This window comes from Leucopleurus acutus, assembly GCF_964270905.1.
Source record: "Leucopleurus acutus genome assembly, chromosome: 1".
NCBI lineage: Eukaryota > Metazoa > Chordata > Mammalia > Artiodactyla > Delphinidae > Leucopleurus > Leucopleurus acutus.
Genome location: NC_139142.1, coordinates 74,299,883 through 74,319,985, shown reverse-complemented (window position 1 = coordinate 74,319,985; position 20,103 = coordinate 74,299,883). Strand labels below are relative to the sequence as shown.

At 44.0% G+C, this 20,103-nt stretch overlaps 2 protein-coding genes across 4 annotated transcripts in view; one reads left to right on the top strand and one right to left on the bottom strand.

Annotated features, from left to right (window-relative positions):
* Window positions 1-70: 70 nt before the first annotated feature.
* On the top strand, window positions 71-16,933 carry OXA1L (OXA1L mitochondrial inner membrane insertase; the record flags this gene model as incomplete). The annotated part of the gene is made up of 10 exons (XM_082841017.1): window positions 71-133; window positions 593-754; window positions 12,949-13,162; window positions 14,402-14,545; window positions 14,800-14,885; window positions 15,075-15,239; window positions 15,427-15,531; window positions 15,622-15,784; window positions 15,873-15,953; window positions 16,037-16,933. The coding sequence occupies 10 exons, from the start codon at window positions 71-73 to the stop codon at window positions 16,162-16,164; spliced, it is 1,311 nt and encodes a 436-aa protein (XP_082697143.1). The 3' UTR covers window positions 16,165-16,933.
* Window positions 16,934-17,093: 160 nt separating this feature from the next.
* Window positions 17,094-20,103, bottom strand: part of SLC7A7 (solute carrier family 7 member 7) — a 35,927-nt gene continuing 32,917 nt past the window's right edge. For all 3 annotated transcript variants that reach the window (XM_082840985.1, XM_082840984.1, XM_082840986.1), the window contains 5 exons: window positions 19,816-19,919; window positions 19,424-19,520; window positions 18,324-18,473; window positions 17,932-18,115; window positions 17,094-17,713 (listed from right to left, as the gene is read on the bottom strand). In XM_082840985.1, the coding sequence (XP_082697111.1) occupies window positions 17,607-17,713; window positions 17,932-18,115; window positions 18,324-18,473; window positions 19,424-19,520; window positions 19,816-19,919 (642 nt within the window). In that variant the 3' untranslated portion in view covers window positions 17,094-17,606. The remainder of the gene's footprint in view (window positions 17,714-17,931; window positions 18,116-18,323; window positions 18,474-19,423; window positions 19,521-19,815; window positions 19,920-20,103) is intronic.

The window sequence follows — 20,103 nt, the reverse complement described above, 5'->3', positions numbered from 1 at the left end:
AAAGGGCCTCCTCCCGCGAGGCTGCGGTTCTGAGTGCGCAGACGCGAACGTAAGTCCTCTTCCTGGTAAGATGGCGCTGGGGTTGATGTGCGGACGCCGGGAGCTTCTGCGCCTGCTACGGCCCCAGCGTCAGGTAAGGATGCCCCGGAGCCGAGCGCTAGGATGCTAGCCTATCCCTGTGACCCGAGCCAGGAATGACTCGTGCTGTGGGATGAGAAGACGCTGATCTTCTCACCGGGACCTGCGTCTCGTGACCTCGGGTCACATGAGGACGCGGGAGGGTTCCGTTCCCGACTTCGCGGGTTCAGCAGCCTAGTACCGTGGTCTGTTCCTGGGACCAAGCGTCACTCCTTCTAAGGAAACCTCAGCCTCAACTTTTGGGCCACGGGGTGGGTCTGCAGTAGCTAAAATGCAGGACTCACAGCTTGCAAGCCTGCAGAGTCGCAGTCTGAGCGCGGGGAGTAGAATGTGCTCACCTGTGGTAGCTGGCTGCCTGTCTGGGCGGGGGGGGGGGGGGGTGCGGGGGGAGACGGTGAGCATAATGAGCGACTTCACCCGGTAAAAGGATTCCATCTTCCTTTTACCCTCTCAGTTCCACAGCGTCGCAGGGCCCTGCCAATGGCCCCGGAAAGCGCTGACAGCGGGGCTCCGGTTCCCAGCCGGCCGCTGTTGCGGGCACCCGCACTACGTCCTCCTCGCGGCCCCAGGCCCCCGGGGCCTCAGTACCTCTGCCATCTCTTTTGCAGAAGCCCAGGTAAGAGACGTTTCGTCCCTGCAGTGTTGGGAGTGGTGCTTCTTTCTGATTTGTTTTTATTTTGCTTTGACTAGGGGGAGGGGAATGTGGAGCAGAGTTTTTGTCCGCACTCCACCCAACTCGCGAAATGACAGCATCTCTGCTTGGGATAGATTTTCAAATCAGTGGGGAAATTATTGAAAACACAGGAGGAAAGATTTACGTTATATACTAGGCGTTGTTTGCCAGAATGGTGGCAAGCCACTGATGGTGGTATGAGATGTGATTCTGTGTGTGTATTAGAAAAATTATAACTTGCATATCAAGTGTGGACAAAGAATGTCACCTGCTGTATCAGTAAACGAAGGATGTTGCGGCTTTCAGCCACCGCAGCCACCCCAGCCACCGCAGCCACCCCCAACCGTGCACCCTGAGGGAATTCAGGATGGAGAAACAAAACTGGCCCTAGACAGTTAAGGTACATATCAAAGGAATGATTTCAATAAGCCCAAAGTCTTGCGTCTTTCCATATTTAGAAAAGCACTAGGGCTTCCCTGGTGGCGCAGTGGTTGAGAGTCCGCCTGCCGATGCAGGGGACATGGGTTCGTGCCCCGGCCCGGGAAGATCCCACATGCCGCGGAGCGGCTGGGCCCGTGAGCCGTGGCCGCTGAGCCTGCGCGTCCAGAGCCTGTGCTCCGCAACGGGAGAGGCCACAGCGGTGAAAGGCCCGCGTACCGCAAAAAAAAAAAAAAAAAAAAACAGGTGGTCAAACACCAAAAAATTACTGCTAATTAAATAAAAACCAGATGTCTCAAGTTAATGAATTTAGTCCTTTTTTTTTTTTTTTTTTGCGGTACGCGGGCTTGAGGAACTTGAGCCTTGGTACCAGCAGAGGCCTCTTGTACCCATCTGCCGCCTCAGAGAGTCCAGACAAATTTTGGTGAGTCTCTCCTGGTTCTTGGATCTCCCATTTATTGTTTGATGATCCTAAGTTTTATTTGGCAGTGGCTAACAGGCACCTGGCTGTGCAGTTGAAAGATACTGGGAGTTACTCAGTTGAGACACTCTGGTCTGGACTGGGTGACTAGCTGAGAAGCTGGCCTAACCTTTTTTCAGAAAGCTAGCCTCCAATTAACACCCTGCCAGGTTTCTGTGCTTATATTTACAAGTAGGTACTTAATTGGGAATTAAAGGAGACCTTGCCCTGAAAATGGCCAATATGGACTCTTTTTATTTTATATGCAGTTAAGCTAGAGAAAGCCAGCTTGATAAAACATCTTTTTGGTATTCTGACCTTACAAAGAAACAAAAGCCCTTCTAGGGAACTTGCATTTTTCTGTCTTTGAAATGTAAACGTTCTACCTGATCTTCTTGCGTGTGTGTGTGTGTGTGTGTGTGTGTGTGTGTGTGTGTGTATGTATGTATGTATGTGTGTGTTGTGCGTGCGTGTGTGTGAAGTTGGTCTCTGCCATCTGGAAAGTACATATATGGTGTACGTTTGGCAGCAAGTTGAATAGACTGAGATTCTGAGCAGTCTTGTCTGACTGTGCCAGCTCTCAGGGGCTTCAGTCATCTTAACCTTCGGTGCGTCAGCCTATATAACAAAGACCTTTAATTTCTTAGACTGTTTTTTAGGAGTAAACTTTCTAGATCTGTGAAGGCTACATCCTTTGCACTCTCTTGTGGGGATGCTTCTTGCATCTTATCGGTTTGAGTTGTAATTAAAATACCACCTATCAATAGCCATTGGATCCTTTAAATTGGAAAAACTTCTAAATTTTTAGAGAGCTGTCATTGTAAACAGCTGTTTTATTGGTACCTATAAAAAATAAATTAGAAGGTGGATACACACACACACACAATAGTTAACCTTAAAACTCCCTTTAATTTAAAAAAAAAAGGGTTTGGGAAACCTTATTTGTGGTCTCTGCTTCCCTTCAGAGGGTCTTACAGATGCAAAACATTGAAGATAATGTTAATGAGGCTGATTAACAGGGAGGTTAAAAAAAATGAAGGGAAAGTCTAGAGTCTTCTTCCCAACAAGGTGGAAATTTTAAAGGAACTCATCCCAAATGGATAAAGAAATCTTTAGATGGCTATTAAGAAATGAGATAAATAAAACGGATGTTAATAGGGTTAAAACAAAAGGTTTTGATACAACACTACCTGGGGTTGGATGGACCAATGTTATTGGTCCCCAACATTAAAGGGCTCCAAACGAGTCCACTCTTATTTACTTACTCCAGTGTAATGTGTGTGTGTGGGTGTGTGTATATATATACTTTTTCCCCCCTTCTAAAGGCTATAAGAAACTTACACTGCGATACCTGACCAGCAATTGCTTGGGGCCACAGGCCAATTGATCAAGTTAAAAGATTGACAAAAGCGCCTGAGTCCCTTGGCTCAACCTCTTACTGGGGACCCCAGAGCCTTTTATACAAAAATAGATTAAATGATTGGGATGAAAAGGAAGTTTCTGGACTCCTTTTAAGACCAGGGCTTGTTGATGGGATCCTAATGGAAACTAAAGTTAAAGATATAGAAGTTGATAGACTTGAGATAAAAATATTTAAATAGACTTTATGTAAGAGGGTTACATCTCTTTTGCCTAATTATATTGTAGGATAGATATTATGTCTCACTGGGAAATGCTTCCCCAGCCTGGAATTATAAGACAGGGCATATAAATCTGCCCCTCAGACAATATTAATTAAGCATACTAAAAGAAACCAGTAGGGTTACCAGAGTCCGAACAAAACAAAGTAAAAACTGAGAGCTAATATTCCAGGGTTAATGAAAATAGTAATAGAGATTTGCTCTGGGTCTAACTGGTGCACTCAGAAAGGGGGCCTTTGTTGAATGCCTTGTCCAAACTTTTGAAAGACATGATAAATTGAACCCTAAGAACTCTTGGTTTTCAGTTTAGTCGGAAATCTCAGTGGTATTAAAAAAACAAAGAAAATATAGTTGGGCAAATCAATCTTTTAGTATCATTTAGGCAACTAACCAGTTCTTTGGGGAATTAAAAGCAACTGTCTGTCTTCAAAATCTCTACAAATCAGAAATGTAAATTCAGCCCACAAAGACCTGAGCCTGAGCCTAAGCCTAATTAGCTCAATCAGGTAAAACCTGAAACCAAAGAGGAAGGGCCTTTTAAAATTCAAACCAGTGGAAGGGTTCCCTCACCCAAAATCCAGTTCATACCCTCCTTAGGGTTTATCAAGGAGAAATACAGATCTTTTTTTTTTTAAACATCTTTATTGGAGTATAATTGCTTTACAGTGGTGTGTTAGTTTGTGCTTTATAGCAAAGTGAATCAGTTATACATACACATATGATCCCGTATCTCTTCCCTCTTGCATCTCCCTCCCTCCCACCCCCCCATCCCACCCCTCTAGGTGGTCACAAAGCACAGAGCTGATCTCCCTGTGCTATGCGGCTGCTTCCCGCTAGCTAGCTATTTTACATTTGGTAGTGTGTATATGTCCATGCCACTCTCTCACTTTGTCCCAGCTTACCCTTCCCCCTCCCCATATCCTAAAGTCCATTCTCTAGTAGGTCTGTGTCTTTATTCCTATCTTGCCCCTAGGTTCTTCATGACCTTTTTTTTTTTTCCCTGAGATTCCATATATATGTGTTAGCATACGGTATTTGTTTTTTCTCTTTCTGACTGACTTCACTCTGTATGACAGACTCTGGGTCCATCCACCTCACTACAAATAACTCAATTTCGTTTCTTTTTATGGCTGAGTAATATCCCATTGTATATATGTGCCACATCTTCTTTATCCACTCATCTGTTGATGGACACTTAGGTTGCTTCCATGTCCTGGCTATTGTAAGTAGAGCTGCAGTGAACATTGTGGTACATGACTCTTTTTGAATTATGGTTTTCTCAGGGTATATGCCCAGCAGTGGGACTGTTGGGTCGTATGGTAGTTCTATTTTTAGTTTTTTAAGGAACCTCCATACTGTTCTCTATAGTGGCTGTATCAATTTATAGTCCCATCAACAGTGCAAGAGGGTTCCCTTTTCTCCACACCCTCTCCAGCATTTATTGTTTGTAGATTTTTTGATGATAGCCACTATGACAGGTGTGAGATGATATCTCATTGTAGTTTTGATTTGCATTTCTCTAATGATTAATGATGTTGAGCATTCTTTCATATGTTTGTTGGCAGTCTGTATATCTTCTTTGGAGAAATGTCTATTTAGGTCTTCAGCCCATTTTTGGATTGGCTTGTTTGTTTGTTCGATATTGAGCTGCTTGTAAATTTTGGAGATTAATCCTTTGTCAGTTGCTTCATTTGCAAATATTTTCTCCCATTCTGAGGGTTGTCTTTTGGTCTTGTTTATGGTTTCCTTTGCTGTGCAAAAGCTTTTAAGTTTCATTAGGTCCCATTTGTTTATTTTTGTTTTTATTTCCATTTCTCTAGGAGGTGGGTCAAAAAAGTCTTGCTGTGATTTATGTCATAGAGAAATACAAATCTTTAAGTCTTTTACACAAATAGCAAAGCCTTAGTCTTCTGAGCAAATGAATTTAATTTATTCCAACTGTTATTTATAAACTAGTAAGTTTATATTGTAATACCTGATTCATAGCTAAGTTTTTTAAGTGAAACTGTGAGATCTCTAGTTTTGTCTGTTTATGTGTGTGTAGACATTATACATATGAGATGTCACTACCTCTGGGTATACACTCTAAATTTATAAAAGACCTCTATTTAATTGACTGAAAAGTAAGCGCTTACAAATTAAATATTTCTGAATATAAAGGAAACTGGCCGGAATGAATTTCAGGTTCATGTGATCTAGGAAATATTCAATATTAAATTAATACTTGTTGTTAAAGCTAGTTTAAGCTTGCTGGTTTAATCAATATAGACATGTCTTTTATTGTACCTAGGTTTACTGAAGGTCAATAAGTTCATGTTGTTTCTGTTGCAGAGTTAGTTGTCAGCAAGAAAAAAAATTAACTTGGTGATATTTTCATAAGTTATAAAACCCACAAGCCACGGGGTGCAGCAAAAAAAAAAAAAAAAGGTAAATGAGGTACGAGTTGTCAACTGAAAAGAAATACACAACCTAAGAGTTGAGAATTGTGTTTTATTTGGGGCATTACTGAGGGCTTAACTAGGATACAGCCTCTCAGCTCTGAGGGACTGTTCCAGAGAGGTAAGGGAGGAGCCAGGGTATATAGGAGTTTTGCAAAAAAAGCCAAAACAAAACAAGTAGTCGGAATCGAAAGATTACTCTTAATTAAAGAAAAACCAGATGTCTCAAGTTAATGAGTTTAGTACTTTTCTATGTAACAAAAGATGCAAGAGTCTGGGCTTTTGCGGGGGGCGGGGTGGGGAGTGCTTATTGAAATCATTCCTTTGATGTGCACCTTAACTATCTAGGGCCAGTATTCTGTTTTTCTCCATCCTGAATCCCCTCAGGTTGCACCCTTGCAGGTGGCTGCGGTGGCTGATGGCCCCAACATCCTTTGTTTACTGATATGACAGGCAACATTCTTTGTCCTCAGTGCCTCCTCTTGGTCATAAATTAGATCAATGTTTTTGAGAGGCATTCCATGACCAATTTTGTCCCACATTGCTAGCAAGACACATTCCTAGATCAGGGGAAGATTCTGTTTATAGGCCAATGTGTTGATTTTTGGATTAGACCCTGTTCATAATCTAAAATTCTCTGGATCACCTGTCTTACTCGTCTGTTAGGATCCAGGAAATGTTTTCCCTTATCTAGGTTGCACTATTACAGTTATTCTATGTAGAGTTACATATATGGTCAACTGTCTCAAGACTTTTAGCCATGGTTACACATTGTTAATACAAGAGACAATCTTATAAAATAGACAGGAGGACTTCCCTGGTGGTCCAGTGGTTAAGACTCCGTGCTTCCAGTGCAGGGGACACGGGTTTGATCCTTGGTCGGGGAACTAAGATCCTGCATGCCACACAACGCGGCCAAAAATAAAAATAAAATAGACAGGATATGTACTATAGCTAGTAACGTTAATCAGATCATAGTACAGCAAAGAGAAACACAAGGCATAAACAATTTGGAAACAGAGAACAAATTAAAATAATGATTAGTATAAATAGTTGTAATCTGGTCACAATAAACAATCAAGTCAGGACTTCCCTGGTGGCCCAGTGGTTAAGAATCCACCTGTCAATGCAGGGGACATGGGTTTGAGCCCTGGTCCAGGAAGATCCCACATGCCGCGGAGCAGCTAAGCCCACGTACCACAACTACTGGGCCTGCGCATAGAACCCGTGAGCCACAACTGCTGAGCCCACGTGCCACAACTACTGAAGCCCGCGCACCTAGAGCCTCCTCAATGAGAAGCCCGCGCACCACAACAAAGAGTAGCCCCCACTCGCCGCAACTAGAGAAAGCCCATGCACAGCAACGAAGACCCAATGCAGCCAAAAATAAATAAATTTATTAAAAAAAAAACAAAAAAACCATCAAGTCCACAGGAGAGAGCCAGCTGGAGAAGCCAAATTCTGGATGGATCAGGTAGAAAGATAAATGTTTCATCTTTGTTTACAAATATATACTTTATCAACTTGCTTTAGATCATAGCCTAAGAAGAAAGGTTTCCTGGAAAACAAAGATTAAAAGCCAGTATATTTCAGAAAATTATAAATGATATTTATCAGTTCATTCAGTCCCATGTTTTTAATTAATTGCTGTTGGTCTGGATGAAGTCATCACGTTTTTCATTAGTTTTGTAATTTCTTACCCAAGTCAGTGGTATGATCTAAAAGTTATCAGAAACTTACATTTGTCAAAAAGTTCTTATTTATTTATTTATTTATTTTGGCCACGCCGCATATCATATAGGATCTTAGTTCCCTGACCAGAGATCGAAGCTGCGCCCCCTGCAGTGGAAGCACGGAGTCTTAACCACTGGACCACCAGGGAAGTCCCAGAAAGTTCTTTTTATGAATCTTCTTGAAGATCTTCATTTTATAAAAGCTCCAGAGTAAAACAGTGGTTGTCTATAAACCACAAAAGACTTAAAATGGCATGGTTAAAGATCTGGTTACAATAGATAGCTAGTAGGAAGCAGCCGCATAGCACAAGGAGATCAGCTCCGTGCTTTGTGACCACCTAGAGGGGTGGGATAGGGAGGGTGGGAGGGAGGGAGATATGGGGATATATGTATATGTATAACTGATTCACTTTGTTATACAGCAGAAACTAACACACCATTGTAAAGCAATTATACTCCAATAAAGATGTTAAAAAGAAAAATATCTGATTACAATGTAATTGACAAGAAACTTGGATATTTCTGTGATGTACAGCATTTTAAGATAATAACTAGAATTATGACTGATAACATTATGCCAGGAATTTTAGGAATTCCATATAAATTTTGGAATAGCTATATTAATGACATTTACCCATACAATATAACCTAAGGTTTGTCTCCAATCATTTGAAAGTATTTCTCAAGTAATTTAAACTTAGCAAATAAGCCAACGTTTAAATTTGTCTCTGAGATGCCTCAGGGTTTCTTTGAAGCATCCCAGAGTTAGCTGGAGGTTAAAATAACTTTAGTTAGAATTGTTACTTGTAAGCTTGTCAAAAATATCAAAAAGGTTTCGAAACACATGGTCGCATAGTATCATAGGTCACTGTGAAACAATACTTATTCACTTAACCAAAGTGACAAAAGATTTCAAAAACAAGTACAGATCATTTAAAGAGTATGAGCCAGATTTTGAGTGAGGGAGCCTTTCTAGCAGTTTGAGTTTTAAAAGGCCTTTTTCTCTTTTTTCCTTGGTTTCAGATTTTGCCTGATTGAGCTAATTAGGCTCAGCCTCAAGTCATTGTGAGCTGTATTTATATTTTTGATTTGTAGAGATTTGCAAGACAAAGACACTTGCTTTTAATTCTCCAAAGAACTGGTTTGCCGCTTAAATGATATTAAAAGCTTGATTTGCCCAACTGTATTTTCTTTTATTTGCTTTTTTATATCACTGAGAAGATTTCCAACTAAACTGAAATTCATGAGTTCTATGTTCTAGAATTTTAGGGTTTAACTTAACCATGCCTTTAAAAGCTTGCATAAGACATTCAACAAAAGTCCTCTTTCTGAGTTCACAAGTTAAATCCAGAGCAAAATCTCTATTATTATTTTTATTAGCCCTTGAATATTGCTCCCAGTTTTTAGTTTATATTGTGCAGGCCCAGGTAACCCTGTTGGTTTCCTTTAGTGTGTTTAATTATATTTCCTGAGGGGCAGATTTATATGCCCTGTGTTACATCGGGCAAGGAAGCATTCCCTAGTAAAACATGTCTTTCCCATAATATAATTAGGCAAAAGGCATGTAACGATCTTATATAAAGCTCATTTAATACCAAAGTTTATAAACTTTTGTCTCCATTCTTTTAATTTTTATACCTTTAACTTTAGTTTCTGTTAGGACCCCCTTCTGTTAGGACCCCCATCTATTAGGACCCCATAGTATTTTTGTATAAAAGGCACTGGGGGACTTCCCTCGTTGTCCAGTGGTTGAGAATCTGCCTTCCAGTGCAGGGGACGTGGGTTCGATCCTTGTTCGGGGAACTAAGATCCTACATGCCATGGGGCAACTAAGCCCGTGTGCCACAACTAGAGAGCCCATGAGCCACAGCTACTGAGCCAACGCGCCATAGCTAGAGAGAAGCCCGCGCACCGTAACGCAGATCCTGCGTGTTGCAACCAAGACCTGATGCAGCCAAATAAATAAATAAATATTTTAAAAAATAAAAGGCACTGGGGTTCCCAGTGAGGAGCTGAGCCAAGGGACTCAGACCCTTTGTAAATCTTTTTTTTTTTTTTTTTAATATTTATTTATGTTGCCACACGTGAGATCTTCGTTGCAGCATGTGGGATCTAGTTCCCTGACCAGGGATGGAACCCGGGCCCCCTGCACTGGGAGCGTGGAGTCTTAGCCACTGGACCACCAGGGAAATCCCTGTCAATCTTTTAATTTGACTAATTGGCCTATATGTTGCCCCAAGTAATTGTTGGTCAGATATCTCAATAAAATTTTCTTCCAGCCTTTTAAACATACATTTTTATTTTTAATTGGGATAAATAGAGCAGACTTGTTTGGGGCCCCTTAATGTTGAAGATCAATGGGAATCCCTAAAGGGGGCTAAAGCCCATCCAACTTTAGGTAGTATTGTACCAAAACCTTTTGTTTTAGTCCCATTAACGTCCATTTTATTTATTACATTTCTTAAAAACCATCTAGAGACTTCTTATCTTTTGGGACAAGTCCCTTTAAAATTTCCACCTTGTTGAGAAAAAGTCTCTAGACCTTCCCTTCGGTTTTTTCTTATTTCCCTGTTAATGAACCTAATTAACATTATTGATTTTTATTTTTTTTTTTTAGCATCTATAACACCCATTGAGGGGAAGCAGAGACCAGGAATAAGGCTTCCCAAGCCAGTTTTTTGTTTGGTTTAAACTAAAGGAGTTCTTAGGTTAACCATTACATGTATTTTTCCACCTTCTAATTTGGTTTTTCCATGGGTCCCGATAAAACAGCTGTTTATAATGAGACTCTCTAAAGATTTACCGATTTAGAGCTTTTCCAATTTAAAAGACCTGTCATCTGGCCATTAATGAGATATATCTTAATTGTGATTCAGACCAATACGACGAAAGAAGCATCCCCACAAGAGAGTGCGAAGGATGCCACCTAACCAAGATACAGAAGGTTTACTCCCAAAAATAGCCCAAGAAAGTAAAGGCCTTTGTTGTACAGGCTGACGCAGCAAAAGTTAAAATGGCAAGAAGCCCCTGAGAGTTCGCACAGTCCGGAAAAAGACTGCTCAGAATCTCAGTCTGTTCAGTTGGCTGCAGAATATATGTACCTTCTGGATGGCAGAGACCAAGTTCTCACAAAACACAACACACATGTGCGCACTCGCACACTTAAGAAGATCAAGTAGAACATTTACATCTCAGACACTGGGAGAGACTTGCAAGTTCCCCCAGAAGGGCTTTTATTTCTTTAAGGTCAGAATTCTGAAAAGATGGTTTATCAAGCTGCTTTCTCTAACTTAACGGCGTATGCAGTAAAAGAGCCCCAGGGCTTCCCTGGTGGTCCTTCCTCACTTCTACTACAGGGGGTGTGGGTTTGATCCCTGGTCCGGGAAGTTCGCATGCCATGAGATGCAGCAAAAAAAAAAAAGCCCCATGTGGGCTAATTTCAGGGCAAGATTTCCTTTAATTCCCAATTAAGTGAGTACTTGTAAGTATAAGTTTTGTACATACATAGACTTGGCGAGAGTGTTTAATTGGAGGCAAAGATGTTAGGCCAGCCTCTCACCTAATCACCCAGTCCAGACTCATTGTCTCAACTGAGCAACTCCCAGTCTTTCCACCTGGTTTCCCCAGGAGCTTTCAACTGGGCAGTTAGACACTGCCAGATAAAACTCAGGATCATCAACCAATAATCAGGAGATCCAAGAATCAGCCAAATTCACCTGGACTCTCCAAGGAGGCAGACAGGCCCAAGAGGCCTCTGCTGGTACCAGGCCCTGGATCCTCTTAGAGTTCGGGCAAAGGAGAGAGTTCTGCTCTGGTTCCCTTCGTGGTCACCAAAATTGTTGACTGAAAAACAAATGCACAACCTAAAAGTTGAGAATTATGTTTTATTCAGTGGTCTTGCTGAGGACTTAAGCCAGAGGACATCCTCTGAGATAGCTCCGAGGGACTACTCCGAAGAAGAAAGGGAGGAGCCAGGATATGTAGGAATTTTGCAAAAACAACCAGGTAGTCAGAACATCAAAAGATTAGTGTTAAAAGCCAGACATCTCAAGTGAATGAGTTTAGTACTTTTCTATGTGTGGAATGATTTAAGAGTCTAGGCCTGTTGAAATCATTCCTTTGATGTGCACCTTAACTGTATAGCACCTGTGTTGTTTTTCTCCATCCTGAATCCCCTCAGGGTATACAGTTGAGGGTGGCTGATGGCTTGATGGCTGCAGCATCCTTTATTTACTGATACTGCAGGCACCATTCTTCATCCAGGTGATCCAGAGAATTTTAGATTATCAACAGGGCCTGATCCAAAAATTAGCAAATTGAGTAGCCTATCAGCAGAATCTTCGCCTGATCTACGAATCAGCCTTCCTAGTGCCATGGGACAGAATGGGTCATGAAATGCCTCCCAATTGTTGGTCCAGTTTATGGCCTAGAAGGAGGTGCTGAGGACAAAGAATGTCACCTGTCTTATCACTAAACAAAGGATGTTGGGACCATCAGCCACTGCAATCACCCCCAACAGTGCACCCTGAGGGAAGTCAGGATGGAGAAACAGAATACTGGCCCTAGATAGTTAAGGTACAAATCAAAGGAATGATTTCGGTAAACCCAAATTCTGGTGTCTTTCCGTACATAGAAAAGCACTAAATTCATTAACCTGAGACATCTGGTTTTTATTTAATTAGCAGTAATTTTTTGGTGTTACCTCTTCGGAACAGTCCCTCACAGCTGAGAGGCTTTGTCCTGTACTTAAGTCCTCAGTAATGCCCCAAATAACACACAGTTCTCAGCTTTTAGGTCGTGCTTTTTTTTTCAGTTGACACAATTTATAATTGTATAGCTTTGATTACAACTTGTATATCCCTGATTTCATGGACATTAATATTTCTCAGGATGAGACCAAGCAGATATTTTTGATCTTAAAAACTGAGTTGTTTAAAGAAAAATTATAATAGTTTCAGTGTATGCAGAATTGTGCCAGTGATACTCAAATGACTGAAGTTTGGAAAATGCACAAGAAATAACTTCCCAACATGAAGGAGAATCATGAAGTCTTATTTTGAGTAACTTATCTTTCTGCCTAGAGGGGAAAATAAAATATCCTTTCTTAAAAAATATGAGTAGGAATATTTATTTAGAATAAGAAATCTTTACAAAGTAATGGTTTTTAAAAGCTGACAGATACCACAAGCATTACAAAATCCAGGAAAATAATGTACTTTTTAATTGACTTCCTGGCATAAAATGTTCTTTTTAAGCTTTGAATTCTATGACAATGTAGGCTACCCTGGGAGAACGAGAAACAGGGAGTCAAGAGAGTACCCCAGTATTGGTTATAGTAAGAGGGACCTCGATTTCTATGTGTGTGTCCCTCCCTCCCCGAATATAACGCCTGGCTTTTTTTTTTTTTTTCCCTCCTTTTTCCCCACAGGTTCAGGCCCCTCCGGTCATTCCTGCAACTCCCCCACCTACAGCAGTACCTGAGGTGGCTTCTGGAGACACTGCAGATATCATTCTGGCTGCTGCAGAACAGAGCTTCACTGAGCTTGGGCTGGGGTCATACACCCCAGTGGGACTGATCCAGAACTTACTGGAATTTATGCATGTTAACCTAGGCCTACCTTGGTGGGGGGCCATTGCTGCATGTAAGGGGGATATATCTTGTACAACAGTAGAGGAAATGGGGGCTTAGGGTTAGAACTTTATTTATTTATTTATTTTTGGCTGTATTGGGTCTTCATTGCTGCACGCGGGCTTTCTCTAGTTGCGGTGAGCAGGGGCTACTCTTCGTTGAGGTGCGCGGTCTTCTCACTGAGGTGGCTTCTCTTGTTGCGGAGCACGGGCTCTAGGCACGCGGGCTTCAGTAGTTGTGGCATGCAGGCTCAGTAGTTGTGGCTCACGGGCTCTGGAGTGCAGGCTCAGTAGTTGTGGCACACAGGCATAGTTGCTCCGCAGCATGTGGGTTCTTCCCAGACCAGGGCTTGAACCTGTGTCCCCTGCATTGGCATGCGGATTCTTAACCACTGTGCCACCAGGGAAGCCCTGTCCCTTGGCTTTTGCAACAATCTTTGTAGATTTTCTTCCTGTCTTTCTGACCACACCCTCCCATCTCCATTGCTCAGTACTCTACCTGCCCCTTTAGTGCTGGGATTCCAGGTTCCATCCTTAGCTCCCTTCTCTGTCCACTTCACACCATTCATCATAATGTTGATAAAGCCTAAAGCTGTATCTCCCCCTGGTCTCTTCTCAGCCCAGGCCCACTTGCTTACCCACAGATACCATCAACTAAATAAATATTTGTTGAAATGATCAAGAAATGTGAAGTGTAAGAAAAGAAATAGGAGGGAGCTAAAGCAGTAGGCCACCAGATTACCTCCTACTGCAGGCATTTCTAGGACAGTGGCTTTCAGACTTCATTCCTGCGAGCCCCAGAGTTCTGTAAAAGTGCTTCTGAGCAAAGCAAAGGCCGGAGCTTGAAAAATCCTGTAGTCAGACTACCTCCTCACCCAGGGCAGCTTGATTTTATTTGTTATGTATATTGGGGTTACACTTAGAGTTGGGGAAAAAAGGAGTCCACTGATCATAGAAAAGTTTGGAAACCATTGATCTACAAAAGTGGCTTCTGTCACCTTTTTGTTCAAGGAAACAAGATTCCTGGTCATTTGCCTAGAGAAGTTAATGCCAGACTTTTGGCGTCAAAGCAGAAGACTGAGCCTCGAAGGAACTGTCATACCCGTACCCGTTGTTTTGGGGCCCTTTGGGCACGAGTCACAGGGTGGAAAAGTCTGGGCTAGGAGACCCTTTCAGTGAGGACCTAAAAACCTTCAGCCTTCTAGCTGCAGAATGGCTTGAATTTCACTCCAGTCTTAGTTCGTGTTTTCCAGGTACAGTCCTTGCCCGCTGCCTGGTGTTTCCTCTCATCGTGAAGGGCCAGCGAGAGGCAGCTAACATCCACAACCACTTGCCAGAGATTCAGAAGTTTTCCGCTCGAATCAGAGAGGCCAAGTTGACAGGAAACCATACTGAATGTGAGTCAGTTGCAGAATGAGCATGGGTGAGGACCACATTGGCGCTTTCCCTGACATTCAGCTCAGGTTGGGGGAACAGCCTAAATCAGGAGTTGCTACAGTTGGGCGAGTTCTAAGATTTACCTGCTTCTTAGGCCTAATGCTTCCAGTGACTGGCCAGGGTCAGTTAGAATTCTCATGGGCCAGGTGATGAGGATGGTCACCTCCTCCAACCTAGCTGTTAGCCCAGCTGTTAGCTTCCACTCCCTTCACAGTTTACAGGGCCTCCTCGGAGATGACGTTCTACCAGAAAAAGCATGATATTAAACTCTTCAGACCTCTCATTCTACCTCTGACTCAGGTGAGCAAAAAACATTTCCCTTCTTTAACTTCATCAGAACCAATCAGATTACTCCTCTGTGTTTCCCATGCCCTAGACCCCCCAAAAAAGCATGTGGTGGTGATACTATGCTACATGGGTTTCAGTAATGGAGTAATTAAAATGTCCCTTCTACTAAAGGGTCCTGACACTGTTTATCCTGTGTCATAGGCCCCGATCTTCATCTCCTTCTTCATTGCCTTGAGAGAAATGGCTAACCTTCCTGTGCCCAGCCTGCAGACAGGTGGCCTCTGGTGGTTCCAGGATCTCACACTATCTGACCCCACTTACATGTTACCTCTGGTGGTCACTGCTACAATGTGGGGTGTCCTTGAGGTAAGCCCAGGTTCGCCGAGTGCCAGGCCTGCAGAATGGGGAGTGAGGGGAAGGTAGTTATAGAACGGTCATTCTTCACTCCCTGGAGACATAGAGTTGATGGGTAAGAAATCTGAGCCACATTCAACTAAAATTGCCATGCATTTACTATTCTTCCCCTGCTTTTTTTTTTTTTTTTTTTTTGCAGCTAGGTGCTGAAACTGGCGTGCAAAGTTCTGACCTTCGGTGGATGAGAAATTTTATCAGATTGATGCCCCTGGCAGTCTTGCCCATAACTATCCATTTCCCCGCAGTAAGTAATGTCTTAGGGGCTGGCTCCAAGTCTCCCGGCAGGCTGCCCAGGGACGCAGCTTCTGAGTACCTTCTCTTCCTTCTCATCCAGGCAGTGTTCATGTACTGGCTGTCCTCCAACGTATTTTCCCTGGGCCAGGTGGCCTGCCTCCGTATTCCAGCTGTACGCACTGTACTTAAAATCCCCCAGCGTGTTGTGCATGACTCAGACAAATTACCTCCCCAGGAAGGCTTCATAAAGAGCTTCAGAACAGGTAAGGGCCTGTCCTCCGTGAATAGGAACTGGGGAGAGTGGCCTAGAAGTGGGTACACGACCAAACTGCCTTAATCCTTTTTACACAGGCTGGAAGAATGCCGAAATGGCACATCAGCTACAGGAGCGTGAACGACGCATGCAGAATCACTTGGAGCTAGCAGCCAGAGGTAAATAACACTTGCAGGCTAAACTCTGTCATTTGTTTCTTCCTTTCCTTTGTTCATCGAGATTGGTTTTCTCCTTCCCCCAGGTCCCTTACGACAGACCTTTACCCACAACCCTCTGCTACAGCATGGAAAGAATGGACCTCCCAACACCCCCAATAGCAGCAGCAACAAACCAAAGTCAAAGCATCCCTGGAGTGACACACTTGGCTGAATTCTCTTCCCTGCTCATACTGGCAGGAACTCTCTCTCTTGAGAGACTCAGCCTTAGAACAAGAACTGATGCTGGGTCCTTGCCCCAGACCTAGAAACTGTGGGACATGTTGATGTTCATTTTAAAAGTGGATTCCACTACAGACTCTTCCACCTAAGTGTAAAAGAACACTGGGGAGCCAAGTGATCTTCCCATCCGCTGAGTTAGTAAACTTCCGTATTACGTGCTGCTCCCTGACACTTATTAAACAGGGAAACGGACTGAGTGCTTCAGAGAAAAGAACAGGTTGAGTGATGATTGTTCTTGTTGGCCCATGCTCTTAGGAGGCATCTCAGTGTTGTAGCCTGGCATTAAGGGCTTAGATGTGTCGTCCCGTCCATACTTGCTTTGTGGTCAGAGGTGTGCGTGGTAAGCGGAGACTGTATCTGGAGGAACCACATTCATTTACCCCAAGATTACCTATAAAATATTCTTCAAGAAGTAGATATGCTTAAGTTTTTAGTGATAATTAAGAGGAAGTTGATAAAGCTTTTATCGAACAACCTAGCATTTTGCTACAGCAGCTTAGGTGTTCTCTTGTGTAGAGACTGGTTGCATCAGCCTTCAGCAACTGGCTCAAGAGAGAAAGAAATACTCAGATTCTTTCAAGCATAAGATTGTTTTTAGTCTTCCTGCCAGGCTAATGGGAGCTGTCCTTGAGACACTATATAAAAATGAAGCCAGGGGCTTCCCTGGTGGCACAGTGGTTGAGAATCTGCCTGCTAATGCAAGGGACACGGGTTCGAGCCCTGGTCTGGGAGGATCCCACATGCTGCGGAGCAACTAGGCCTGTGAGCCACAACTACTGAGCCTGCGCGTCTGGAGCCTGTGGTCCACAACAAGAGAGGCTGCGATAGTGAGAGGCCCGCGCACCGCGATGAAGAGTGGCCACCGCTCGCCGCAACTAGAGAAGGCCCTCGCACAGAAACGAAGACCCAACACAGCCAAAAATAAATTAATTAATTTAAAAAAAGCCATTTCAGAGCTCAGGAACATACCCTTTTATTGTCTAGCACCTTTGACAGTTTGACGTCTCTCTAAAGGAGACGGGAAGTTTGGAGCATTATTGGGTCTTTCAGTGGGAAAGAGGAGTGGGCAGGCACACTGGAGGTGAGTGGATGTCTTAACACGTGGAAATGTGCCAATGGAACATCCAGGCCCACACCTGGCATGCTCCCCATCACAGTCTGCTTTATTGTCCCTTTAAAAGAAATACGGAACAATATGTAGCAAAACAAATAAATTACTCTCCATCTCTCAGAAAGCAAGTTCAGAGGTTGTTGAAGCTGCCTAAGAGGCTTCCGGACAGACGCCTCCAAAGAAGTGAGCTTTTCAGCTTCCTTGGCTCCAGCCAGTAGGAGATGAGGCCCCTGCTGCCCACATCTCAGGATTTCTCGTGGTGTTTAGTTAGACTTGGGATCTTGTTGCTTGGGCGTCTCTCCTCCATCTTCCAAATCCATCTCTGCAGCAACTGACATACATAGGACCTGGAGATACCACGTGGCAGATGCTACAAAGAGAAGTTTGAGTCAAAACAGAAGAGGTCAACTGGGCTGAGTTCAGGTGGCACTGAATGGGGCTGGGCCCGAGGGGACAATTACAGTTAAGCCTCAACAACGGGTAGGAGCTATGGCGAAGGTGATTTGGGAGACTAGATTTGCAGAAAAAGCCAAAAAAAAAAAACCAGGCCGTACAATAGCTGAGCCGACTTGAGGACCCAAGGCTTACCCACAATCCTGCGGAGGCAAAGAGGTCGTTTGTGCTCTGGCACTCTGATGATGAAGAAGTAAAAGGGCAAGCCTGAGAGGGCAATGCCGATGCCGATGAGGGAGTTGATGGTATCACTGTAGAGTGGAACAGCCACCAGGAAGATGGTGCAGAAGCAGAAGACAATGGGGAAGAAAATGCTGAGCTAAGGGCACAGAAGAAACAAGTGGAGGTTAGACAGCTCGGGGTGGACAGCCAAGAAAACCCCACCTGTGAACAGCAGAGCACTGAGTGTTCTTGTCATCCCCTTCCTCTCAACTCGGAACCACCGTCAAGTTCCGGGCAAAGGTTTCTGAATAAATGTAAGAATCCCCTGGAGTGGGTGCAGCAGAGTTGGGATGGAGAGGTCCTACCTTGAGAGGACGAGGCCTGTTAGGCTCCTTCCAGCGCAGATAAAGCTGACCCACGATAGAGAGCCCCACGAAGAACCAGTAGCTGAAGCTGTAGTAGTTAATGAGCTGGAAGATGTCCTCCACACACAAGTAGATCAGCGCCATGAGACCCTGCAGGCACAAGCCCACATCAGCTCCTCTCAAGGCCTGTCACGCAAGGCACTTGCCAGTCCCCTTTATCTCCCACAAATCCACCCCCTTGTCAAGTCCTCAGTCTCCCCAACTGTCCTTTTCTGTTCCCACCCCGTTTACCACCTTAGTTTCAACACCTCGCTCCTTTCCTATTAAGTCAGTAGCCTTTTTCAGCCCATTCTTCAAACTCTTGCCAGGTTAATCCTCTGTACAGCACAGCTCAAAACAGTTCCTCAAATAGCTTTTGCCCCAGAGCCTCTCCAGAACGGCCCCAACATACAATTCCAGCTTTTACCTTCTGCTACCCAACTCCGCACTGCTTAACCTCCGGACTCTCTGATGCTGTTTCTTTCAACCTAAAGCCCATCCATCGCTACCATTTGCAACCCTAACCTTAAAAATCCACTTCAAATTCACTTTCTCCAGGAAGTTTTTCCTTGTTCACCCTCTACCCCCACAGTGACCATTTCTTCCCTTGGACACTACATCACTGTCTGCCATGGCAGTCGTTACAGTGTATTCCATGAACTTTATGCCTCATCCCGGGCCGGAGGAGGTCACCATTCTTTAGAGAATATGGATTCTTTCAAGAACCACTGCAGCAGGGACTTCCCTGGTGGTCCAGTGGGTAAGACTCCACGCTACCAATGCAGGGGGCCCGGGTTCAATCCCTGGTCTCGGAACTAGATCCACGTGCATGCCACAACCAAGGGTCCGCATGCTGCGACAAAGACCCAGCACAACCTAAATAAATAAATAAACCACTGCAGCAGTTACAGCACAGTGCCTTGCCCACAGTGGATGGTCCATCAACAGTTTTTCTATTAGAATCTTCTTTAGAGCTTCTGGGGAGCTAAGAACAGTTGTATCTACTGCTAGTAAAGTTCCCCCACAATCTGGCTTTCAGCCCCAGTCTTGAGACCACTTACATTGAAGAGCAGAGCCGGCACTGGTGTGAACCGCTCAACATGAATCATGCAGATGGTGTCAGGGAGATGGCCTTCTCTTGAGCCCACAAAGAAAAGCCTATTTTGGGTAAGATAGGAGAGGCTGAGAAACTTGGGGGACGTGGGTGTGGCCTGGTTCTTGTGCCACAAGGCTCTCCCTCTCTGGCATCCCCTCCTTCAAAAGGGTTTGAATAATTTGGAACGGAGTTCAATACTGAGATTTGTAAGAACGGGAGGCTGCTGATGCGAACAAGGCCAAAGCGTTGTGACTGTCACTTAGGGATCGCAGTGACTAAAGTCTGGGTCCTGTTAAGTCCTGCCCTGCCCTGCCACAGCTCTTCACTTTACCCCTCAGTAAAAGGTGACACTCGTACCTAGACGCAGCCACAATGGAGGCATTGAGGCCACCAAAGCAGGATAACGCAACTGCCACTGGAATGGTCCAGTTGAACATTCCAAAAATCTGGTCTGCAAATGTCTAAGGGAAAGGAATGGAGAAGAGTCATTAGCAGGACCTAACGGGGATGGAAGGCAAGGACAAGCATGCCCCCTGGTGCCCCCTACTAGCAACCCAACCCTTTCTTCCACAGCAGGGCTAACGACCTCGCACGCCCAGTACTCTAGGCATACTCTTTTCAAGGACTACCCGCTTTCTGGGACTT